The sequence below is a fragment of the Hypanus sabinus genome, chromosome 18 (genome assembly GCF_030144855.1).
Source record: "Hypanus sabinus isolate sHypSab1 chromosome 18, sHypSab1.hap1, whole genome shotgun sequence".
Taxonomy (NCBI): Eukaryota; Metazoa; Chordata; class Chondrichthyes; order Myliobatiformes; family Dasyatidae; genus Hypanus; species Hypanus sabinus.
Window position 1 is genome coordinate 30,018,900 of NC_082723.1, and position 26,816 is coordinate 30,045,715.

At 38.7% G+C, this 26,816-nt stretch overlaps 1 protein-coding gene across 6 annotated transcripts in view; it reads right to left on the reverse strand.

The window, feature by feature from the left end:
- Window positions 1–26,816, reverse strand: part of rc3h2 (ring finger and CCCH-type domains 2) — a 132,507-nt gene that overhangs the window by 20,008 nt on the left and 85,683 nt on the right. For 5 of the 6 annotated variants that reach the window (XM_059993956.1, XM_059993954.1, XM_059993955.1 and 2 more), the window contains 8 exons: window positions 24,079–24,211; window positions 22,227–22,345; window positions 21,720–21,832; window positions 19,991–20,299; window positions 18,619–18,827; window positions 15,248–15,678; window positions 9,035–9,208; window positions 5,018–5,176 (listed from right to left, as the gene is read on the reverse strand). In XM_059993956.1, the coding sequence (XP_059849939.1) occupies window positions 5,018–5,176; window positions 9,035–9,208; window positions 15,248–15,678; window positions 18,619–18,827; window positions 19,991–20,299; window positions 21,720–21,832; window positions 22,227–22,345; window positions 24,079–24,211 (1,647 nt within the window). The remainder of the gene's footprint in view (window positions 1–5,017; window positions 5,177–9,034; window positions 9,209–15,247; window positions 15,679–18,618; window positions 18,828–19,990; window positions 20,300–21,719; window positions 21,833–22,226; window positions 22,346–24,078; window positions 24,212–26,816) is intronic. The other variant, XM_059993958.1, reaches the window with a different exon arrangement.

The window sequence follows — 26,816 nt, forward strand, 5'->3', positions numbered from 1 at the left end:
AGTCATGGGAGATTTCAACATTCAGGTCAATTGGGAAAACCAGGTTGATGATGGATCTCAATGAGTGAATTTGTTGAATGCCTACGAGATGGCTTTTTAGAGCAGTTTGTCGTTGAGCCTGCTAGGGGATCAGCTATACTGGATTAGGGGTTATGTACTGAACTAGAGGTGATTAGGGAGCTTAAGATAAAAGAACCCTTAGGAGTCAGTGATCACAATATGATCGAGTTCAACTTGAAATTTTCTTGGGAGAAAGTAAAGCCTGACGTAGCAGTATTTCAGTGAATTACAGGAAATTATAATGGTATGAAAGAGGAGTTGGCCAAAGTAAATTGGAAGGAGATGGTGGCAGGGATGACGAGCAGCAATGGAGTGAATTTCTTGGAAAAATGAGGAAGGTGCTGGATAGATGTATTCCAAAAATGAACAAATACTCAAATGGCAAAATAGTACAACTGTGGCTGACAAGGGAAGTCAAAGCTTAATGTAAAAGCAAAAGAGAGGGCATACAACAAAGCAAAAAAAAAAAAATTAGTGGAAAGACAGAAGATCGGGAAGCTTTTAAAACCATACAGAGAGCAACTAAAAAGAGGCATTAGGAGGGAAAAGATGAAATATGAAAGCAAGGTAGCAAGCAATATCGAAGTGGATAAAAAACCTTTTTCAAGTATATATTTAAAAAAAGAGAGATGAGAGTGGATATAGGACTGCTAGAAAATGAGGCTGGAGAAATAACGAGGGCCAAGGAGATGGCAGATGAACCAAATGAGTATTTTGCATCAGTCTTCACTGTGGAAGACACTAGCAGCGTGCCAGATGTTGAAGGGTGTGAGGGAAGAGATTTTAATGCAGTTACTATTACAAGGGAGAAGGTGTTCAAAAAGCTTAAAGATTTACAGATGAACCGCACCTTAGGGTTCTGACAGAGGTAGTGTTAAGAGATTGTGGTGGTATTAGTACTGATCTTTCAAAAATCAATTGTCTTTGAAATGGTGACAGGGGACTGGAACATTGCAAATGTCACTCCACTCTTTAAGAAAGGAAGAAGGCAGTAGAAAGGAAATTATAACGAGTTAGCCTTGCCTCAGTGGTTGAGAAGATGTTGGAGTCAATTGTTAAGGATGAGGTTATGGAGTACTTGGTGACACAGGACAAGACAGGACAACGTCAGCATGGTTTCCTTAAGGGAAAAGCTTGCCTGATGAACCTTTTGGAATTCTTTGAGGAGATTACATGTAGGATAGACAAAGGGCTCCTCATCTACGAGAAGATGTGCTGGCATTAGAGTGGCTCACAGGAGGTTCACAAGGATAATTCTGGGAAGGAAAGGACTATCATATGAAGAACGTTTGATAGCTCTGGGTCTGTATGCTGAAATTTTGAAGGATGAGGGGAGATCTCATTGAAACTTTTTAATGTTAAAAGGCCCAGACAGAGTAGATGTGGAAAGGATGTTTCCCATGGTGGGGGAGTCTAGGACAAAAGGGCACAGCCTCAGGATACAGGGGCATCCATTTAAAACAGATGCAGATAAGGATCTTTAGCCAAAGGTGGTGAATTTGTGGAATTTATTACCACAGGCAGCTATGGAAGTCAGGTCATTGGGTGTATTTAAGGCCAAGCTTGATAGATTCTTGATTGGACACGGCATGAAAGGTTACAGGGAGAAGGCCATGAAGTGGGACTGAGGAGGGGAAAAATGGATCAGCTATGATTGAATTACAAATATCTGCAAATAGTGGAAATCCGAGCAACACACACAAAATGCTGGAGGTTTCCACCCGAAACATCAACTGTAATTTTTTCCATAAATGCTGCCTAGCTTGCTGAGTTCCTCCAGCATTTTGTGTGTGTTAGCCATGATTGAATGGTGGAGAAGACCCAATGGACCAAATGGCCTAATTCTGCTCCTATGTCTTATGGCCTTATGGAATGCCCACAAGTAATCGAATCTTATGGTAGTATATGGTGACATATATGTACTTCAATAATAAATTTACTTTGACTTTGCAAACTATGAATTAACTCAATACTTATTTTCAGGAAGGCTTGGTAACCATTTGTGAATGATCAGAACCAGTGGCTCCAAACTGCAGACTTATCCTGCCAGACTTTTGGTAATTTGGGTAAAGCATTAAGCTGGTAGTCCTCTTAGATCCCATGGTACAGTTTGTTGGCCAACAATTTTCCCTTGATCAATGGTCAAGAATAACTACCATTATGAAATAAAGCATTTGTTGAGTGCAAATTTGCTGCCATGCTTGTTTATGAAGCAGAACAGCTTTACTACCTATGAAATGCTACTATAGTACCCAAGAAGATCCACACATGTACATAGCATACATTGATGAAGATGTATCTACACAGACAGACATCAGGGTACTTAAAGAAGACTGTGGGTTATAGGCTGGGCATGGGAAAATGGGATTACTGTGGCTCGGCATCATTGTTAGCAGGGACAAAATGAGCTGTACTTTTCTATGATTCAAGGATTTTTGTAGCACTATTTTTTCCACATTTTTATAGAAAGATTTTAATATTTTCAACATCAGAGCACATCATCATTGCACACTAAATCAAATGAGCCAAAGGGTGGCCTTCTTCCCCTGTAGGTTGTAAGAACATAAAGGTAGGAGCAGAATTAGGCCATTTGGCCCATCTAATCTGCTCCACCATTCCATCAAGGTTGATTTATTATCCCTCTCAACTTCATTCTCCTGCCTTCTTCCTGTAACCTCTTACACCCTGACTAATCAAGATCCTATCAACTGCTTTAAATGTACTCAATGACTTGGCCTCCACAGCCATCTGTGGCAATGAATTCCACAGATTCACAGCCTTCTGGCTGAAGAAATTCCTCTTCTCTCTGTTCTAAATGAACTTCCCTTTATTCTGAGGCTGTGACCTCTTGTCCTAGACTCTTTCTCTAAAGGAAACATCCTCTCCATGTCCACTTTATCCAGTTCTTGTGAACTCCAGTGCACATAGACTCACAGCCATCAAAAGTTCCTCATACATTAACCTTTTCATCCCCAGGATCATTGTTGTTATCCAAGGAGGATAACAAAAAAAACTGAAATGCTTGAGGCAAAGTGACTTGCATTCCCAATCCTAACACCAGTCTTGTTTTTCTATCACACAGAACATTCTGCAAGTCCAACACCTGCTGTACATCAACAGTCTGACCTTAGTTGCACTTTCTGAAAATAACTTTGGCCTGTATGTCCAGTGTAAGCACTTTTCCAAAAGGTCATTTGAAAACCAAATGAGGGTTTTGCCTATTATAAATAACTTACATACTCACTGCAGCTAAACAAGTCTTTATAATTACATTTGATTAAGTTGGTCAAATCTTTAGAAAAAAAGGTGCATTTTAAACACATCAACTGGATGGTGTGTTTATTTATTTATTTAGAGATCCAGTGTAGAACAGGGTTCTTGCAGCCCACGAGCCGCCCTGGCCTAATCACAGGGCAATTTACAATGACCAATTAACCTACTAACAGGAACGTCTTTGGACTGTGGGAGGAAACTGGAGCATCCAGAGGAGACCCACATGCACACAGAAAGGAACATACAATCTTGCTTACAGAGCACACCGTAATTGAATTCCAAACTCAGATGCCCGAGCTGTGATAGCATCGCGTTATCAGCTATGCTACCATACTGCCCAAATATGGTGCCTTAACAAAGAAATACTTCTTTGATGATGCACTGGGAATATTTAAGAACAGACTACATAAGGGGGATTTGAGTACAGATGACAAGTAGGTTTGAGAATCAGAGGGGAGACAGAGGGATAGAGAATCAGGGCTTGAGGTCACACTATTGGAATGTACAGCTGCCACTGTTTTTTTTAAAGTAGAACTAGAATTTGAGGAGTGAAGGGCTGGAGATAATTAGGGAAGGGGCAGGGCAATATCAGAAACTAAAGCCAAGGGAAACCTCACGTCTGTATTTTCACCAGAAATCTTATTTGTTCATAACATGCAAAATTGCACTTAATTTAAAGACGTCTGGAAAAATGTTGTACTTTAAATGTTAATTTATACCCAAATATCCCTTTGGTCATTTATTATGATATTTGAAACAAAATATCAGTAAAATAACATGCAATCTACTGAAAAGCCTGTGAACATATTAATGGAACAGAGACTAACTCTGTTATAATGAGTGGAAAAGCAAATTGTGCTGAGGATGCAGAGAGTCAGCAGAGCAGATATGGATAGTTTAAGTGAGTGGGCAAGGGCCTGGCAGATAGAGTACAATGTTGATAAATGTGAGGTTATCCACTTTGGAAGGGAAAATAGAAAATCAGATTATTATTTAAATGGTGAAAGACTGCAGCATGCTGTTGTACAGGACTTGGAAGAGGTTATGTATGAATCACCAAAGGTTGGTTTGGAGATGCATTTAGGATGAAGATTATGAGAAACTGCTTTTCACAGTGAGTAATTCAGTGAATACTGAATCTGTAGAAATTTCTGTCCAAGGACGCAGTAGAGGTTACATCATTAAGTATATTTAAGACACAGATACATTTTTGCACAGCAGGAGAACTAAGGGTTATGGGGAAAAGACAGGTGGAGTTGAGTCCATGACCAGATAAGCCACAATCTTATTGAATGCTGAAGCAGTCTTGATGGTCAAATGGCCAACTTTTGATCTCATTTCTTATGGTCTATGTAGGACAGGAAGCACAACCTCAGAGTACAACGGCATCCCTTTAGACAAAGATGAGGAGGAATATTTTTAACCTGAGGGTGATGAATTAGTGGAACTTAATGCCACAGACAGCTTGGGAGGCAAAGTCATTGGGTGTATTTAAATCGGAGGTTGATATGTTCTTGATTAGGAATGACATAAGGTTATGAGGAGAAAGAACGAGAATGGGGTTGAGAAGGAATAATATGTCAGCTATGATCGAATGGTTTGAATGGCCTAAGTCTGAAATAACACCTCATTTAATGTCAAGTACAATGTAAGGTGAAGCCTTGAAAGAGATCTGTTAGCTTACCAATATCTCTACATTGGTAGTTGCCATGACATCCTTTGGATCAGATTCCATTGCACTAATGCAAGAGCTGATAGTCCCACAAGACCATGGCGAGTAATGTGACATGCTGTCATCATCAAACTTAGTGCCCGCACACAAGTCATTAGTATTCTCAGAAAACTGTTAAAAGACAAAAAGATTCCAATAGTTAATCATATTTTAAGTCATTTGAAAATTTTAAAAATTCATTTAGTGCCCAGACACACACACATATTTCAATGTTATTTGCTAAGGTCTCAAAGAACTTTTAAAAAAAGTGTAGGAACAAAAATTAACTAAACTTTAATGGCTCTCAGGTGGCATTGCTGATATCACAGTGAATGTCACATCAAACAAACCGACTAAATTGTAGACAGAATATCATGATTGAGGTGGAACAACAGAGTTGATTGTGGACCTCAGGAAGGATAAGATTAAGGAACACTTATCAATCCTCACAGAGGGATCAGAAGTGGAGAGAGTTTCATGTTCCTGGGTTTCAAGATCTCGGAGGATCTAACCTGGTCCCAACGTATCGATGTAGTTTTAAAGAAGGCAAGGCAGTGGCTACACTTCATTAGGAGTTTGAAGAGAGTTTGGCAGGTCAACAAATACACTCAAAAACTTCTATAGTTGTACCGTGGAGAGCATTCTGACAAGCTGCATCACTACTGTCTGGTATGGGGGGGGGGGGGGGGCTACTGCATAGGACCAAAAGCAGCTACAGAAGATTGTAATCTAGTCAGCTTCATCTTGGGTACTAGCCTACAAAGTGCCCAGAACACCTTCAGGGAGTACTGTCTCAGAAAGGGAGCATCTATTATTAAGGACCTCCAGCACCCAGGGCATGCCCTTTTTTCACCATTACCATCAGGTAGGAGGTACAGAAGCCTGAAGACACACACTCAGCAATTCAGGAACAGCTTCTTCCCCTCTGCTATCCAATTCCTAAATGGACATTGAACCCTTGGACACTATCTCACTTTTTAAAATATATGTATTTTTTCCTCTTTTTTAAATCTGTTCAATGTACATATACTGTAATTGATTTACTTATTTATTATTTTAAGATTTTTATTTTCTCTTCTATATTATGCATTGCATTGAACTGCTGCTAAGTTAACAAATTTCACATCACATGCCAGTGATAATAAACCTGATTCTGATAAGAAGTGGAAGCTAACATAAATGAAACTAATTTGTATAAAGAGGAAAAAAGCAAAAGGCAGACCAGGCAATTTTAAATAATAATCTGCTTGCACTTGCTAATATTTGCAATGACTGCTGACAATTTTCATAACTGATCTAGCATACACAGAAACTGCACACAGCAATATATTTGATTATTTCCTCCTTACTCTGTTGCATCCTTAAATTCAAACCTAGATCACCCCAATTGGTGACAAATTTATGAACGTGCATTGTAATTATTTTGAGACTGCTAAGTCAACATAAGATATCAGTGTACAGAATTACAAAAGAGGCCTTATTTTCTAAATATAGTACAGGCTCTGAACCTGTACTATATTTAAAAGAATGGGGGGGAGGGGAGGGGGGAATCTTGCTGAAACCTATCGAATATTGAAAGGCCTGGATATACAGCATGTGGAGAGGTTGTTTCTAATAGTGGGAGAATCTAGACCAGAAGGCACATCCTCAGAATAGAAGAATGTCCCTTTAGAACAGAGATAAGGATGAATTTCTTTACTAGAAAGATGTGAATCTGTGGAATTTATTGCCACAGACAGTTGTGAAGGCCAAGGCACAGGGTATATTTAAAGCAAAAGTTGATAGGTTCTTGATTAGTAAGGGCATCAAAGGTTACAAAGGAGAAGGCAGGAGAAAATGGGGTTGAGGGGGATAATAAATCAGCCATGATCGAAGGGCAGAGCAGACTTGTTGGGCTAAATGCTCTAATTCTGCTCCTATGTCTTATGGTCTTGCAGTTTAAGAACAAAGAATGTTTGTGAATAAATACACTCAACAGTTTTGTTTCTGTGATGAGTACAAAAATGTCTGAACTCAATGCTGAACAAATACTGTTTTTTGCTCTTCAACAAACAACAAATATACTGGTTTCTTAAAATGAAAGTCTTATGTAAAGAGGTGCCCTACAATATGGAATGGCAGTATAACAGGAGTGTGCTGCTCTCTGAAGAATTAGATCAAGCTTTCCACCACAGGTATAGCGACAAACTGCTTCTATGAAAATAAGTTGGAGATACACTATGGAGTATTACCAGGAATGAAGTTAGCAGAAAGAGCAAGTACCATACTGTTACTATTTGATCCAGAGTTAGTGAGTGGATACTGATAAAACACAATAACTAGCAGGAAATGGTGCTGTCCCACTTGGAAAATGATAACAGAAATGAGAGTCTGTGGTACTTCCGGGAGGGACTGCACTTATATTGGGCTGGAATCTCATCAATAAAGGAATGTTCAAAGAAATAAGAGTTTGGAATTCTTTTCCCTACAATTAAGGGTGGAAATATGGAACTTACCAGCAATAAAATGAGTAAAGTTTTAATGCGTTTAACGTGAGGCTTGAGGGATATACAAAGAAGGAAATGGTCACATAGAAGTGGGATGATTAGTTGTAGATTAGTTGATTAGCTGTAGATTCTACATACAAATTCATTGTCGTCCTTAAGTACTTGTGTAGTTAAAAATTCCTAACCCTAACAAGTAATTATTACCACCTGCTGCATATAGTACATCTTCTGCTGAGCCTTTTTGGTAATGTAGGAAATATGATAATAGAGGAGAATGAATAGGAATTTTACAGATTGGTAAACTGACATATTATTGTCATTGTTTTAAATTTAGATGGAAACAGCATTGTGAGAGCAAAAATATTTTTTAAAAATCAGGCATGTAGGGCAAAAACAGTCCAAAATAATGAGCTGAGAAACTGATTCTACTTGTGGATCTCTGGAAAAGGTAGAACTGATAAGTGGGGTGTGGTGCTGAGTGGAAGATGAAACCTGGACATTGAAAGTTCTGGAGGACACGTCTACAAAGATGTTGAGAGACAGTGACAGTCTGAGAAATGAAGCTTATATTTGAGGTGGCATGAGATTTGACATTCAACACCTTTAACATCACATTTGCCATAATGTTTAATAACAATTTTGGATGAACTTCAAAGAATGGAACTGGTCAGCTTTTGCTAATTTTTTAGGCTGCCACATGTGAAGTACACAAACCTCTAGATAGCATGAGAGTAGTATTTCTCAGGCCTTGGATAACACTTAATAAGATTAGATATCACCCTGGTGTTTTAAAATTTTAGAGAACTGTTCTCAGTATCTGCTGACAATGAGTTACAAGGATGATAAATGGAAAGCAGCAGCTATAAACATAAAACTAAGGTTGACAGAGACTTATTTTTCATTTAAAAAAACAAATATAAAACATGGAGTTATTTTTGGTTAGTTTGATGTATATACGGGTTCATCTGAAGGAAAAAGTATAAAGGAAATCAGGGTGTTTAGCTAAATGTGTTTTAAATATTCAAAATCAAAAATAAGGATTTTTTAAAAAACACAAAGTACACTGCAGATGTTCTGGTCAAATCAACGCGTACAAACATGCTGGAGGAACTCAGCAGGTCAGGCAGCATCCATGGAAACGAGCAGTCAACGTTTTGGGCTGAGACCCTTCATGAGTCCTGATGAGTCATGAGTCCAATGTGTTTGTACGTGAGGATTTTTTTTTGCTTTGTGTTGAAAATACAAAATAAAAGAGAAGGGTTTTGTTTCACAAGTGTTGGTGAAATAAAATAATAAGAAAAATAAGAGATTAATTTCACAGAATATGAAGATCTTTTTAAACCAAAAGAGTATAAGAGTATCTTATTCAAGATAAAGGATCTATTTTAAAATGTATGACCCATAATTTTAAAGTCTATAAATAAAATGATAATGAAAAAGAAAAGCAATTCCTGTATTCAGTTCTTCATTACTATCACTTTGAAGTCTGATTTGACTTGCATACCTCTGAGCTGAAGTCCACACTGAACAAGGGGGATGGAGGAGCAGAGGGCTGGGCTACTGTAGACAAAGAGGAGGAGACAAGTTGTGGTTTCTGAGTGGAATATTGTGTCCATTGGTCTGGTTTCCGTCTTAACAAGTCTTCAAAGCCTGGATGTTGTAACCGACTGTATGCATCCTACAAGAAATGACAATTTTAATTCATTATTTCAATATAGTAAATGTTAGATAACATCCCTCCTACATATTAACAGATGCATGTTTCAAACAAAACTCAGAATGTAAATTAAAGAATTATATATAACTTCTCTCTTCGTGGCATAATAAGCAAATAAATTAGCATGATATGGTAGAACATACAGCTTAGTACAGGCCCTTTGGCCCACAATGTCATGCTGACTATTCAACCTCCTCTCCGATCAATCTAACCCTTCCCTCCCACAAAGGCACATGGATAATTAAAAAAAAGAGGGCTCTCTGAGAGTCTCTTCTTAAAAGTCCATAATATATCTGCCTCTACAATGACATCTGGCAAAACATTTCTGCACTCACCACTCTGTGTAAAAAAAAACACTTTAAAATTATGCCCCCTGGTATTTTAGCCATTTCTGCCCTGGGAAGAAGCCTCTGGATATTCATTTTATCTTATATTCCTTTATCAAGACATCTCTCATGCAAGTAAACATATGGTCTAAGAACATTCTTAGCTAAGCCTAGTAAAATCTTTAGTATAAAAGAAGTATTGTTCATAGCCTAAAGCCTTTCTTAAATTAAAATCAGAATTAGGTTTATTATCACCGGCATGTGTCATGAAATTTGTTAACTTAGCAGCAGCAGCTCAATACAATACATAATATAGAAAATAATAATAATAAATAAATAAATAAATATGTAAATTAATTACAGAATACATACATTGAATAGATTAAAAATCATGCAAAAAACAGAAACAATAAATAATAAAGAGACAAGAGGTGAGGGCATGGCACTGCTGATCAGAGATAGTGACACAGGTGCAGAAAAGGAGGAAATCATGGAGGGATTGTCTACTGAGTCTCTGTGTGTGGAAGTTACAAACAGGAAAGGGTCAATAACTCTACTGGTTGTTTTTTATTGACCACCCAATAGTAACAGGAACACTGAGGAGCAGATAGGGAGACAGATTCTAGAAAGGTGTAATAACAAGAGGGTTGTTGTGGTGGGAGGTTTTAATTTCCCAGATATTGATTGGCATCTCCCTGGAGAAAGAGGTTTAGAAGGGGTGGAGTTTGTTAGGTGTGTTCAGGAAGGTTTCCTGACACATTATGTAGATAAACCTACAAGAGGAGAGGCTGTAGTTGATCTGGTACTGGGAATTAACCTGGTCAGGTGTCAGATCTCTCAGTGGGAGAGCATTTTGGATATAGTGATCACAATTCTATCTGCTGTACCATAGCAATGGAGAGGGATAGGAACAGACAAGTTAGGAATGCAAACACGAGGAAATCGGCAGATGCTGGAAATTTAAGTAATACACACAAAATGCTGGTGGATTGCAGCAAGCCAGGGAGCATCAATAGGAAGAAGTACAGTTGACGTTTCGGGCCAAGATCCTTCGTCAGGACTCAGTTAGGAACACATTTAATTGGAGTAAGAGGAAATATAAAGCTGTCAGGTAGGAACTTGGAAGCATAAATTGAGAAGAGATGTGCTCAGGGAAATATGTGGCAGAAATGTGGCAAATGTTCAGGGGATATTTGCGTGGGATATTTCCAATGAGACGGAAAGGATGGTAGGGTACAGGAACCGTGGTGTGCAAAGGCTTTTTCAAATCTTGTCAAGCAGAAAAGCTTACAAAAGGTTAAAAAAAAACAGGTAATGATAGAGATCTAGATTATAAGGCTAGTAGGGAGGAGCTTAAGAATAAAATTAGGTGGGCCAAATGGGGCCATGAGAAGGCCTTGGCTAGCAGGATTAAGGAAAACCCCAAGGCATTCTAAAAGTATGTGACGAGCAAGAGGATAAAACATCAGAGAACAAGACCAATCAAGTGTGACTGTGGAAAAGTGTATATGGAACTAGAGGAAATAGCAGAGGTACTTAACGAATACTTTACTTCGGTATTCACTATCCTAAAAGGATCTTGGCGATTACAGTGGATTGAAAAGCTTGAGCATATGGACATTAAGAAAGAGGATGTGCTGGAGCTTTTAGAAAGCATCAAGTTGGATAAGTTTCCGGGACTGGATGAGATGTACCCCAGGCTACTGTGGGAGGAAAGGGAGGAGATGGCTGAGCCTCTGGCAATGATCTTTGCATCAATGGGGACAGGAGAGGTTCTGGAGGATTGCAGGGTTGTAGATGTTGTTCCCTTATTCAAGAAAGGGAGTAGAGATAGCCCAGGAAATTGTAGACCAGTGAGTCTTACTTCAGTTGTTGGTAAGTTGATGGAAAAGATTCTGAGAGGCAGGATTTATGAACATTTGGAGAAACGTAATATAATTAGGAATAGTCAGCATGGCTTTGTCAAAGGCAGGTTGTGCCTTATGAGCCTGATTGAATTTTTTGAGGATGTGACTAAACACATTGATGAAGGTAGAGTAGTATTTGTAGTGTATATGGATTTCAGCAAGGCATTTGATAAGGCACCCCATGCAAGGCTTATTGATAAAGTAAGGAGGCATGGGATCCAAGGGGACCTTGCTTTGTGGATCCAGAATTGGCTTGGTCACAGAAGGCAAAGGGTGGTTGTAGACGGGTCATATTCTGCTTGGAGAGACCACCTCTGTCTGCCAATGGAGTAGCAGTAATTCTGTGCTGCTCTTAGTTTTCTCTCTCTCCCCCCCAGCTTAAATTTTGAATTTATAATTGCTGATTCTTGAAGGGGAGTGATATGTCTACCAGAAGTGGGAAGAATTTGCATGAATCTACTGACAAAGGAAATGGAAAAGGTAATGGAAAAGGAAAGATGCCAAAGGAAAGATCTGATGAAATGTCATCAAGGGCTGAAGACATCGTTCAGACATTGAATTTAATTCAAGAACAGAATACGGTAATTAAAGATCAACTGGAAAAGAATAATAATGAAATGAAGTTATTTCTGGGAAATCTTAAAAATGTAGAAACTCAAGTTACTAAACATGAAGAGGAATTGAAGTTAACCAAGCAGAAATTGTTTGAAACTACAACCCGTTTGCAAAAATATCATGGTAAGATTAGATTTAGAAACCAGGTCTTGTCGAAACAACATACGAATCGTTGGATTGCAAGAAGCAGCTGAAAATGGAGATTTAACAGTTTACTTTGGTAAGCTCTTTCATACTTTATTTCCGACTATTTTATCAAAGCCGCCTGCTATTGAAAGAGCACATAGACTTTCGAAATTTAAAAACTCAAGCAGACCAAGAGTTATTTTGGTTTGTTTTCATCACTTTAAAATTAAAGATCAAATAATGCGGCAAGCAAGAAAACAGACAATTTTCAGATTTAACTAATCTGAGCTCCGTTTTATGAAGATTACCCGAAAGAAGTAATGGAACAAAGATCAAGATTTGCTTCGGTAATGAAACAAGCATATGATAAGAAATTATTTCCAACTCTGAGATATCCAACAAGAATGAAAGTTTCTCCTCCTAATTCTTCTCCATGTACTTTCTTCGACCCCAAAGCCGTGTTGGATTTTGTTCAGGCTATACCTATCACTGTCTCTGATGTTACTACCGAATGAACTATCTGAAAAGCTGTTTGATTATTTGTATATTATTCATAGTTTAAAAAGATATATGAAGGCTAATTGGATATCTTATTGAGAAATTAATAAAAGAAGATAAGAAAACCTGCATATTATATCCTATTGGATCTTTTTTTTGGAAAGAAGATTTATGGCTCAAGTTTGACTGTTTAAATGGTTAATTAGATATTTGACTGAGAAAAGAGCATATTCTGCATGGAGGTCAATGACAAGTGGTGTGCCTCAGGGATCTGTTCTGGGACCTCTACTCTTCGTGAATGTTATAAATGACCTGGATGAGGAAGTGGAGGGTTGGGTTAGTAAATATGTTGATGACACAAAGGTTGGGGGTGTTGTGGATAGTGTGGAGGGCTGTCAGAGGTTATAGTGGGACATTGATAGGATCCAAAACTGGGCTGAGAAGTGGCAGATAGACTTCAATCCAGGTAAGTGTGAGGTGGTTCATTTTGTTAAGTCAAATTTGATGGCAGAATATAGTATTAATGGTAAGACTCTTGGCAGTGTGGAGGATCACAGGGATCTTGGGGTCTGAGTCCATAGGACACTTAAAGCTACTGTGCAGGTTGACCCTGTGGTTAAGGAGGCATATGGTGCATTGGCCTTCATCAACCATGGGATTGAGTTTAAGCGCCGAGGTAATGTTACAGCTATAGAGGACCCTGGTCAGACTCCACTTGGAGTACTCCGCTCATTTCTGGTCACCTCACTACAGGAAGGATGTGGAAACTATAGAAAGGGTGCAGAAGAGATTTACAGGAATGTTGCCTGGATTGGGGAGTGTGCCTTATGACAATAGGTTTGAGTGAACTCAGCGTTTTCTCCTTGGAGTGGTGGAGGATGAGAGGTGACCTGATAGAGGTGTCTAAGATGATGAGAGGCATTGATCATGTGGATAGTCATAGAAAATAACAGCACAGAAATAGACCCTTTGGCCCATCTAGTCCATGCTGAACCATTTAAACTGCCCACATCCATCGACCTGCACCGGGACCATTGCTCTCCATACCCTACATCCATGTACCTATCCAAACTTCCCTTAAATATTGAAATCAAGCTTGTATGCACCACATCTGCTGACAGCTCATCCCACACTCTCACGACCAACTGAATGAAGTTCCTTGATGTTCACCTTAAATTTCACCTTTCACCCTTAACCCATGACCACTAGTTGTCATCCCACCCAACCTCAGTGGAAAAGGCCTGCTTACATTTACCCTATCTATCCACCGCATAACCTCTATCAAATCTCCCCTCAATCTGCTATGCTTCAAAGAATGAAGCCCTAACCTATTCAATCTTCCCATATAATTCAGGTCCTCCAGTCCCGGGAACATCCTTTTCAATTTTTTCTGTACTATTTCAACCTTGTTTACATCCTGCCTACAGGTAGGTAACTGAAAATGTACACCACACTCATGTATTTGTCTATTGTTTATAAGGCCAAGTGGCTAGACAGAGGCTTTTTCCCAGGGCTGAAATGGCTGAACACGAGAGGGCACAGTTTTAAGGTGCCTGGAAGTAGGTACAGAGATGTCAGGGGTAACTTGGTGTTTTTTTTAAATGCAGAGTGGTGAGCACATGGAATGGGCTGCCGGCAATGGTGGTGGTGGCAGATATGATAGGGTCTTTTTAGAGACTCCTGGATAGGTACATAGAGCTTAGAAAAATAGAGGGTTATGGGTAACACTAGGAAATTTCTAAATGGGTACATGTTCGGCACAGCATTGTGAGCTGAAGGGCCTGTATTGTGCTGTAGGGTTTCTATATTTCTAATATATATTAAAAAAGTGAGGTAGTATTCAAGGGTTCAATGTCCACTTAGGAATCGGACGGCAGAAGGGAAGAAACAGTTCCAGAATTGCTTAATAATGGACGCTGCCTTTCTGAGATACTACTCCCTGAGGATGTCCTGGGTACTTTGTAGGCTAATACCAGAGATGGAGTCGACTAAATTTACAACCCTCTGCAGCTTCTTTCAGTCCTGTGCAGTAGCCCTCCGCAACCCCACCCCCCCCCCCCAATACCAGACAGTGATGCAACCTGTCAGAATGCTCGCCATGGTACATCTATAGAAGTTTTTGAGTGTATTTGTTGACATAACAAATCTCTTCTAATGAAGTACATTCACTGTCTTGCCTTCTTTATAATAGCATTTTTACATTGGGACTAGCTTAGATCCTTAATAGTAAGCTTAATGCAATTATGGTCCTTGGTTATTTTTTTCCAGATCCAACCCATTCTACACAATTAATACTTACTGATTTAAGCACATTATGATCCTCCCTATACAAGCTGCTATGAAGTCAACTTTCTACTAAAAAAAAGCTACCAAACTTCTTCACTTCGCTGATCAATATGGTTAGCTTAATTCATAAATAAATATCAAAATTCAGCCATTATAAATAGCAAAAAAATAATTTATTATTGAATCACAATTGCTGCAATTGAGTAAACAGTTGAAAAGATTGCTCCAAGTTGTCTACCCACCCTTTGCATGGCGACACTCCTCTGTTCATTTGATGGCTGCCCAGCCATAGAGTAACATCCATCAAGTGAGCTGTATCTTTCTCGTGGAGGATGCTGATAAGTTGCTGAAGGTACCACATCCATTGGAGGTAAAGAGTTACTCCGCATGACATCATCCCGTGGGTACATCTGTGGCCTCCACATGCGTCTGCTATCATAGACTGGTGCATACATTCCAGAAGGGACTGCAGGAACTGAGCCATACTGTTGGGGATGTGTTGACGGGTAAGGTGAAGATGCTATTCGTTCTCGAGGTGGATATGCATTGTACTGGTCAGTATATGGCACCGTGGGTGGAAGAGGAGATTCTGGCATACTGTTGGGACGCACGTAACGAGGAAGGCAAGGAGACACACCAGATGGTAGACCAGTATGTGGAGGATAACATCCTCCTGTGTAAAATTGAAAGAACACAGAAAAGATTATTAATTTAATCTTCAAGATCCACAAGTATCAAATTAAATTATTTACCTTGTCGAAGAGATTATACTAATTTCATTCAAACATATCCAGAAGCTAGTGCTTTTTCACTCTATATAATCAATTCTCTTAGATTTTTAGGTTACTTGGAAAACAATGCAAATAAGGATACATTATAAATTAGGAACAGTTGCTAAACTAACACAACTGCTATGAAAGAGCACCATCTAATATTTGTAACATTTATTTTACATCCCACCCAATACCGTTATGAAAATTTTTTTTTGGCTTAAAAGGAACCATTACAAAGAGTTAAAGTCCCAAATATTGAAAGTTTAAAAAATTTTTAAAACCAGAGTAAATTCAAATTAAACATGCCTACGACAAAGAAAGAGTGAAAGAATTGAAATGGATTAGAATCAGAATCCGGTTTATTATCATAGAACTTGTTTTGCAGCTACAGTACAGCACAAGACAAGTTATTTTCTAACAAATACAGTAGGTGACTGAACACATTGCTGGGGAGGTGGTAATAGCAGAAATGATAGCAATATTTAATATGCATTTGGACAGGCAGGGAATGGGAAGATATAGACTTACACAGGCAAATGGTATTAGTTTAATTTGGCATCAGGGTCAGCACAGACATTATGGGTGAAAGGGCTCTTTTCCTGTGCTCCATGCTTCTATGTTCTATACATCTTGGAGATAAAGACCAAGAAATAGGATTATTTAACCTATTAGAAATGTGGTGAAAAATGAAAATGGAAAGTGAATTTCTTGGAACTCCTTTACACGACCCATGCTAAAATCATTAACACCAGAAATTCTGCAGATGCTGGAAATCCGAAGCAACAACACAAAATTCTGGAGAAACTCAGCAGGTCAGGTAGAATCTATGGAAGTGAATAATCTTCAAGCCAAGATACTTCATCAGAACTGGAAAGGAAGGTGGAAGAAGCCAGAAGGTGGGGGAAGAAATATAAGCTGGCAGGTAAAATTGAGTATGCATTGCTTGCAGGAAGATATGGAGGCTTAATGATAGATTTCATAAGGAAACTGGATAAATACCATTGAAATACTGTTGGGTGCTGTGGTGGAGTAGCAGTTAGTGTGACGCTATTACAACTCCAGAGTTCAGAGTTCAATTCCAGTGCCATCAGTAAGGATGTTCTCCCTTACTGTTCTCCAGTTTTATGTTCTCCCTATGTTTCCCCCCCACAATCCAAAGATGTACCAGTTAGTAGCTTAATTTGTTACTATAAATTGTCCTTTGATTAGGCTAGGATTAAATAGCTGTGTGGTGCAGTTCAATGGGCTGGAAGGGCCTGTTCCATGCTGTATTCCTAAATAAAATAAATAAAACTGGAGGAATAGCAGGGGAATAAAAGGAATAATTGGATTCCTTTTTTCAAAGTTGTCATCATCATGGGTTTGCTCGCATCTTAGAAACATATAAATCTACAGGCCCTACGGCCCACAACATTGTGGCAACCATGTACACCACTCCAAAAACTGCCTAGAATTTCTCTACCGCATAGCCCTCTATTTTGCTAAGCTCCATGTCCCTATCTAAGGGTCTCTTAAAAGACCCTATTTTATCGCTGGCAGTGCATTCCCCTTACCCACCACTCTCTGTGTGAAAAACTTGCTTCTGACATCCCCCTTGTACCCACTTCCAAGCACTTTAAAACTATGCCCTCTCGTGTCAGTCATTTCAGCCCTGGGAAAAAAGTCTCTGGCTATCCACACGATCAAAGCCTCTCTTCATCTTCTAAACCTCTTAACAGATCACCTCTCCTCTTCTGTCGCTCCAAGGAGACAAGGCCAAGTTCACTCAACCTATGCTCATAAGGCATGCTCTTCAATCTAGGCAACAGCCTTGTAAATCTCCTCTGCACCCTCTCTATAGTATCCACATCCTTCCTGTAGTGAGGTGACCAGAACTGAATATATTACTTCAAGTGGGGTATAACTAAGGTATTACACAGCTGGGTAGATGGAGCTCGTCAGCCTGGGAAGGCAGTCCATCTAAGAGAGGGAAAACTTGATTTCAAACCTCCACTGCCTTGCGGCCATACCCACTCGTGGGAAAGGCTTCAGGAGTAAACCCTGAGGACAAATCCGGAGCTGGAGTCCCTAAGACAGTCCAACATTGCCTTCAACCTCGTTCTGGCAACTCCTGCGATGACACTGGTGCCAAGTTGTATCGGCCCTTACCCTTCCCTTGGACAACATCGGTGGCGTGGAGAGGGGAGACTTGCTGCATGGGCAACTGCTGGTCTTCCATAAAACCTTGCTCAGGCCTGCGCTCTGGAAACCTTCCAGGTGCAGATCAATGGTCTCGCGAGTCTAACGGATGCCACCACCACCACATAGCTGTAACATTACCTCACGGCTCTTGAACTCAATCCTCATGGTTGATGAAGGCCAACACACCACAGGCCTTATTAACCACACAGTCAACCTGCACAGCAGCTTTGAGTGTCCTATGGACATGGAGCCCATGATCTTGCTGATCCTCCACACTGCCAAAAGTCTTATCATTCATATTATATTCTTTCAAATTTGACCCCACCAAAGTGAACTTATCTGGGTTGAACTCCATCTGCCACTTCTCAGCCCAGTACTGCATCCTAGCAATGACCTGCTGTAAACTCTGACAACTCTCCAGACCATCCATAGCACCCACAACTTTTGTGTCATCAGCAAACTTACTAACCCACTCTTCTACTTCCTCATCCAGGTCACTTATAAAAATCACAAAGAGGAGGGATCCCAGAACAGATCCCTGTGGAGTCTTAGGTCTTCAGGCCACTCTGAACTGTATCTGTGAAAACAGCCATAGGTACAGCATAAATTCATTGAAACATCTTGATGGATTGAGGACTATACATCTGGACTCGGCTTACCTGGTTGTTGGTAAGCAGGCAGCTCAAAGGGAACCGTTGCTCTGGGATCCTGATAATACAAGTCAGGTTGCTGAGATGGGTACACTGACACTCTTGACATAGATTTTGCAGAAGATAAGGAAGTCGCATCTGGTCCAATATGTGATGACATTACTGCTGAAGTAGGGAGCACCTGGTTGAGAATCGTCTTGGGAGGTGAACCAATTTTACTGGAAAACAAAATGTAAGTCTCTTAAAGCAAAATACAATACTAGCAGCTTCAGAAACAATGTGCTTCCTTCACAAAATATTACTTATTCGTGTTTTTCTTTTGGAAAAAATAAATCACTTTATAACTAAGGAGATAATTGCTCAATACCCCAGCAAGGGTTTACATGGAAAAAACATTTTGGTGGAAATATCTTTCCTCTGTCTTTCAAAGACAAGAGCTGATATAATAACAATTTTAAAAAATGCTAAACACAAAGATTCTTCTCAGACAACTTTGAATTTTTAAGCAATTTTGTACACGTTTGAAGCTTACTGCATTTCAGTCATATAGTGCTAGGGTCTAATTTTATTTTTAAGTAGGAAATAATAGTTGCAGGATTTCAATTTTAGCCAGTCTTTTTGCTGGGTATATTAAGTAATGAATTGAAACATCTTATTTTGGTCAGGTTGAATAATCCAATAGATTCCATGCTCACAAAACACAGCTAACTCCAGATTGATCTATCCGTATCATTTGTCAAATACTTTGCTCTTAAGCAATTTTTAAGTGCCTTCATGAAAGACTATTACAAATGAAATTTTTGGTTTAAGGACACACTGAAGCATTAAACTACATTTCCTCTCTCAAATGCTGTTGTATGATTTAATCGTACAATTTGAGTGATGGTTGACTTAAAGCAACAAAACTGATTCCAACACTAATCCCCAAATTCACATCAGCTCCTCTCAGATTATACATCTCTCCTTCACACTTAAGGGCAAGTAACTGTGGCCAATTAACCTACTAACCAGATCTTTGGGATGTAGGAGGAAATTGATGGATCTGGAAGAAACCTATATGGTCAGAGAGAGAACATGCAAACTCCACACAGTCAGCACCCAAGATCAGGATTGAATCCAGGTCTCTGAACCCAGATCAGTTGTATTGCAATTACAGCTTTTAACCACAATCACCCTTCCTGTACAGGAAGGGCACAAAGTAACACTGATAGGATTGGAAATGGTTGGAACCGATTTTCTCGGTGAACTGACATTTTAATAAAATATTAACTGAACTGTGTAGAAAAGTGGTAACATGTGTTGTTTTATAACTATGAATATCAATTCAAAAAGGGGAGGTTGTGTGGATCTCAAATTTTACAAAAGGAAAGTGACACCTTACTTTTCTGTCGGTGAACCAGATAGTGACCCAGGTGTGCTCAGACAGTTTTGTCCGACTTTCTTAGCATTCTCCAAAGAAGCTGAGGTATCTGCACATCGTGGTATTAGTTGTGGCGTGGTACTTTCTGGGTTAATTACCCCATTAGTTGCCTGCACCATTTTCACAGTGGTTTCAGTGGATCCTGTTACAGAGACTACATTTCCTGCAGACGTTGTGACTATATTGGCAATTCCAACTTTGCTCTGAAGTGCTTGTGATAGAGGGAAGGGCCTGACTGTAGCATTAATCTTCTTATTCCGCATCCGATACCTATTATAAAGAATACAACTAAGTTTTCCACCTCTATGATGCAGTCAGTATATTAAAATATCATCACATAGATCAGTCTTGTATAGGTTTCAAGGCTCAAAAAGTTCACTGCAAATTAAATACACTACCACTGGGTAAAGATCAGACATTCTGAGATACTTTCTATAGATAGCAGTGAGTTTAACAAAAGTCCATGACTACCAAAAGATAATTTTCCTGTACATTTCTAACCAGCTAGCAATATTTCAACTTCTAAACTGGAACTCACTGAAAACTTGACTGCTGTATCACTATTTGTATTGAAATGTGTTCACTGTTGAATTGCTCTGTTTCTGACATCACCTTCATGTTCAAATCACCTATGGCTTTGTTCTTAAGCTTTAACCCCATAGAATCCTACATTCTGTAAAAATTCAGCATTTTGGCCCCATATATAATATATTGCACAATTCCCATTTCCTTTGCTGTACCATTGGGGTTCTTTGCTTTAGCTGCTTAGAGTCCAAGCTCTGGAATCGTCTCCTAAAACAAACTCCACTTGTTTACCAAACTCCTTTACAATTTTCCTATATATTTCTCTTGTACCAAATCTTAATGCCCCCTTTAAAAGAGTGCCAGTTGTTTTCACAATTAACTATGAAGCTCCTGAGTTTTCCTTCATTAAAAGAGACATACAAATGCAAAGTTGCTGTTACATTGCCCTGAAAGCCACAAAAATATCTGTCTTCGCTGACATACCCTTAAACTGACATTAAAAACGTAGTTGTTGAATGCTGTTGCTCTCTCCACAGGAGCTGCCTAATACACTGACAGTTGCGGCACGTACAGGATTTACAGTTATTGTAGATTTCTGAACTGGCATTAAGTTTTTCTACAACCTCAAAGTAATCACCTCTAAGGAAATACTTAAGATTCTAGTTTATTATTACTGATTTTGATAAGTTTATGATTTTCCAAGAAGTGAATTGCTTGGGTATCTTTATTATTGTCCTTTTATTTCTCAAGTTTAATTCAGATTGTAGCTTCACTGTTACAGCAATAGAAATCTTAGTTACTCTCAGAAATGACAAGATTGCAAATATCCAATCCTGGATATAATATCGACTGTTTATTCCCCTCCACAGGTGCCCAACTTGCTCAGTTCCTAGAGTACTGTGTGCGTGTTGGAAATATCCAAAATGCAATCAAAATTTCACATCTCAAAAGAAAATGCGTAATTGCAATACTTATAGGGACTCAACAAACAAAATTACATAATCTGTAATTTATATACCAATGCTTAAAGGGGCAACATTATATTGCTCAGTGCCAATGTTTCTCCCCAACAATGAGCATGTCTTTCCTGAATTTGAAAGTAGAAAGACAGGATTCAAAGTGCAAAGATACTTTTCTATAATCAATGTATTATTAAAATACATACTTTTCCAGCTCCTCTTGGGAGTGAGCAAAGGTACAATTGGCACCACGAGGACAACCTCCTTGTTGTCGAAGATCTCGGCACATGCTGGTTTTATACTTGCTGTTTGGCTGTGGCTGATAAACAACAAATGAACAATACTTCAATGGCTGTTTAAAACTGACAAAAGTCAGGCATAATCTACCATCAACAGTACTCAATTGTTTTACACTTGACAATTGCGCTCTGCTGTGAAATAACAGAAAACTGTTTCTATATACAGACTGCTGTTAAACAATTTATAAGGAAGCTATACATTGAAATAAGTTTACTTCCAATATAAAACAACCTAGAACAATGTAACAGTAAAGCTTTAGATTTTACTCTGAATTTCAATTTCAAAGCAGTAAAAATTATGCTTATTTTAACAAATAGTTTCAAATAACCAATTATCAGAATATTGGCTAGCTCAAATTCTGATGCCAATATTTGACTCTTGAAGTAAGACTACATTAATAAAAATAGGCTTACTTGTGGTGCTTCATGGCCCTTTTTACTAAAATTCTGGATGAAATCCACAAGCCCGTGAACAACAGTCTTTACAGCTACCATTGAATTTTCTAGTTGTTCCCACGTTGGAGCTGCAGCATCTTAAGAGAAAGACAGATGGTAGTTTTTTCTTCTCCAATTTCCAAAAACCCAGCACGCCACATTGAAAGGCTAGGGATTGTTACTTCAGATTTGACAGTTTACAACTTATTTCCTTGTATTTACTGTGAATACCCACAAGAAAATGAATCTCAGTGTTGTATATAGCGACATATAGGTACTTTGGTAATAAATTTACTTTGAACTTTTGAACTTTGCGAAAAGTAATTTGCCTTCAATTTTTCATTGCTTCACTTCCTTTCGCCTCAGCCCCCTCAGAATGGAGAAATCTATTCACATATTGATAGAGACATAGTAATAAATTTTAAACAATGAAAAATTGGAAGTGTTAGTTTTAAGATGGACCTGGGTATCCTTGCACTGAAAGTTAATATCCAAGTGCAGTAAGCAATGAGGAAACCAAACTGTTCGGTGGCCTTTACTGCAAGAGGAATTAAATGCAAGATCTAGGTGCCTTAATTAAATTATCAGGTCCACAAAATATCATGTATAGGCAAGACAATAATTGAGACAAAAAGAATGTAATGAAAGTTCATTGAAGTTATTTCTATTTCTAAATACAGGAGATTTGACATACAGGAGGCCCAATATTCATAAACTCTTTCCTTAAATGAATTTAGAAGAAAGAGTGGTGACTGCATTTAAAAGTACAGAATTCTTTGGGGCTTTGCAGGACTGATATTGAGTTGATGTATTCCCAGGCCGGGGTACTTAGATCCAAGCTGCCAGTCAACCAAATGTGCCCAGCTGTCCAAGATGGCCCCTATTTTCAGTGTGAAACTATTGCATATGTCTGCTTGATCTTAGTGGTAACACTTCCAACAGAACTTTCTGGGACTATAAAAGCCAGCCATACCATGAAGGCATTTTCCACAAATGAGCAATTCCTATTCCACTGAAAGAACTATGTTCATCAATATGCCACCATATTGACTTAATCATGATGAAGGCACAACAGCAGCTATACTTCATTATGAGTTTTAGGACATTTGGTATGTCACCAAAGAATCTTAAAACATTTCCAGAGATGTACAGTGGAGCGCCTTCTGACTGGCATGGTATGGAGGCATGGTATGGAGAGTTGGAGAGTTGGAGAGTTGATGACTCAACTAGCTCCACCATGGATATAAGCCTCACCACCATCAAGAACACCTTCTAAAGGCAGTGCTACAAGAAAGCAGCATCTGTCATAAAGGACCCTCACCATTCGAGACATGCCTTCTTCTCCTTCCTGCTATCAGGGAGAAAGTATAGGAGCCTGAAGGTCAAATTGGATGTTTTAGGAACAGCTTCTTCCGCTACACCATCAGATTTCTGAACAAGGACCATAGAGAAATTTGTTCCTCTCTTGTACTATTTATTTACTTTTATTGCAACTTACAGTAATTTGTTAAGCCTACACTGTACTGCTACCACAAAATTTCATGACTCATGTGCATGACAATAAACCTGATTCTAAAACTTTAATGCATGGTAATAATGCAGCCCTATTCAGCTAAGAATCACGTTCATTTACTAAGCTGACATCATGGAAACTAAAATACTGAAAAATGTACTTTTTCAAAATAAATATACAAATATTTTAGAGCAATAGGTACAATTTCATTGGGATTAAATTTAGTCAGTTATATCAAAAAATAAATTACTTCCAAAAATTCAGTAATATCCCTAGTTATGACTGTTGAGTTTAAGAAACATCAACATATATATTTACCAGGATTTGGATCTATATTTGCTAAGAGTTCAAGATGAGATCGTAGTCTGTTCAGATTAGCTGGATCTGTTGTCCGTTGCAGGACAATAGTCAATTCCTGCACACTCTTTGCAAAAGATTCGGGAGACTGGAGCTGCAGACAATAGAGAAAAAGGAATTAAGGAAAATTCTGTTATAATTGGTTGTTACAAAGATTTTCATGAAATTGTGCTGCAGTTTGGCTATCACTATTGAGCTACCATTGAGCATTACATTTCACCTAGTAAGCACACAAAATATTGGAGAAACTCAGCAGATCAGAACACATCTATGGAAGGGAATAAGAAGCTTAATCAGAATTCCTTGCAACTACTAACGATTTGCTCAATAATTGTAATGAAGATGAGTAAATTCCACTTCACCTTGAACATCCACAATCTTAAATCAATCCACCATGGCCTACTTTGACAGAAAAGTCAGAAACAAAAGCAGCATATTATCGAAATTTTGAGAGATTGGATGCATGTGTCCTTGTGTGGCTAGTATGCAGCAACACCATTTAGAAAAGTCAAGGGAATGTTATGGTTTATTATTAGAAAGAATAAATACCTAACTAGGAAGATTATGTTTGTTGCAGAGGGCATTAATAGACCACATCAAGAGTACCGACTATAGTGTTGGTTTTCTTATGTTAATGCACAGGAAGTGAAGCAGTTCACAAGATTAATAGACTTAACATCTAGGAATGGCAGGTCACCTTAAGAGGAAAGATTGTATAGGCTGGGCTTGTACTTGCTGGAATCTAGAAATGTGAGAAGACTGGTTTAGGATAAAGGATGAATCTGTGGAATTCACTGCCACACACAGCTGTGGAGGCCAAGTCATTGGGTATATTTAAAGTGGAGGTTAATGGGTTCTTGATCAGTAAGAATGTCAAAGGCAGGAGAATGGAGTTGAGAGGGATGATGTACCATCCATGATAGAATGATGCAGCAGACACCATGGGCCAAATAGCCCAATTCCGTTCCTGTGTCTTATGGGTACCAACTAATGAGTCGAGATGAATGAGGAGAGCACAATTCCTCTTGTAGGAGAATTCAGGTGGGGTGGGGTTGACTGTTTACAAATAAGGGTTCATCCATTTTGAACAATTGAGCTGCAAGTTTTAAAACCTTCTTGCTCAGAGGAAAGTGGAAACATTTGTATAGCTAGATACTTATTAAGCAAACTGTGGGATGGTGATATGTATGGAAGATTCAAGCAGGTAAATAGGAATGCAGAGTTGAGGTTATGATCAGATCGTAGAAGATTACAGCATGGTACAGGCCATTCAATCCAAGATATTATGTTGACCCTTTAATCTACTCTAAAATTAATCTAACCCTTCTCTCCTATATAGTCCTCTATCTTTCTTTCATTCATGTGAACAAGAATCCCTTAAATGTCCCCAGTGTATTTGCCTCTACCACCACCCCTAACAGTGCTTTTCATGCACCCACCACTCTCTAAGTTAAAAAAAACCTACGTCCAAACTCCCCTTCATAATTAATTTTCTCCAAACACCTTAAAATTATGCCCCCTCGTATTAACCACTTCCACAAAGTCTCTGGCTGTCCACTCAATCAATGCCTCTCAGCATCTTGCAAACCTAAAGCATTAGTCTAACTTTAAACACTTCAGATATGATCTTATTCAATGTAACTAATAAAGGAATTGAAAAGCAGGTGAAAAGAAGTGAAAGACACATTCCTTCTGTTAATTCATATTTGTACTGGCAGCAGCAAATTCAGTTGCCAATACAAACATGAGTTAGGAGCAGAAGGCAGCCTCTTGGAATTTCCTCCGTAATACTTGCATTAAATTTTGTTGGCCATCACTCATGAAGAAACTTGCACGTTAACCATAATATGATTATATAATATTGTTAAGTGACTTCTGCTTGTGTAGAGTGCAGAAGTAGTATCTGACTCCTTCACAATGTACTTGCTCATATTGAATATTAAGACAAAAACAACCTTACAAAGTGATATGCTTTGATTCTAGTATCTAATGTTGATGCACTGATAGCTAACATTTTAGAATGATTCTGTGCTATAATACTGAAGGACATTTACTGCCGTACCACACTTGAAGTACAGTTATGACACAGAATGGGATTAGGGATATCTGTAAATACAGCTCACTGCCATATAAAATGCCGTTATTGATAACAATTAATACAAAAACACAATGTAACACTCAACCGGTAATGAAAACAAAGCTGAAGTTTCAAGTGAATGGTTTTCAGCTGTTCCGATATTAATTTTGTTTCCCTCGACACAAATCTATTGTGTTTACATTATTTGTTTCTAATAAAAATGGAAGATAATATAACAATTTTTGAATTGAACATATTTTATAATCCAATATTAATATAAATTTTAAAAAGATATATCTATATCCACAACAGCTCTAATGCCCTTCAGCTGTCATGGTCCCTTCTGGAATCTGGCTATCTTCCTCAGGAATTGGGCCTTAACCACCCCGTTTAGTTCCCAGTCATTCCCCAGTTTCAACAACTACAAACACCTGCATTCCATCAACCCAGGCAGTATAAGAATCCTGTGACCACAACTAGAAGGTGCCAGTTTGTTGACTGACTTATGTATGAGTAACCTCATTCCTTGGGACTTAGGACTATCAGTTTTAAGTTCAACTCATTCCTGAATTACCTACTAGAACCAAGACTCCAGGCAAAGACTCCCTTGGAACCCTTCCCA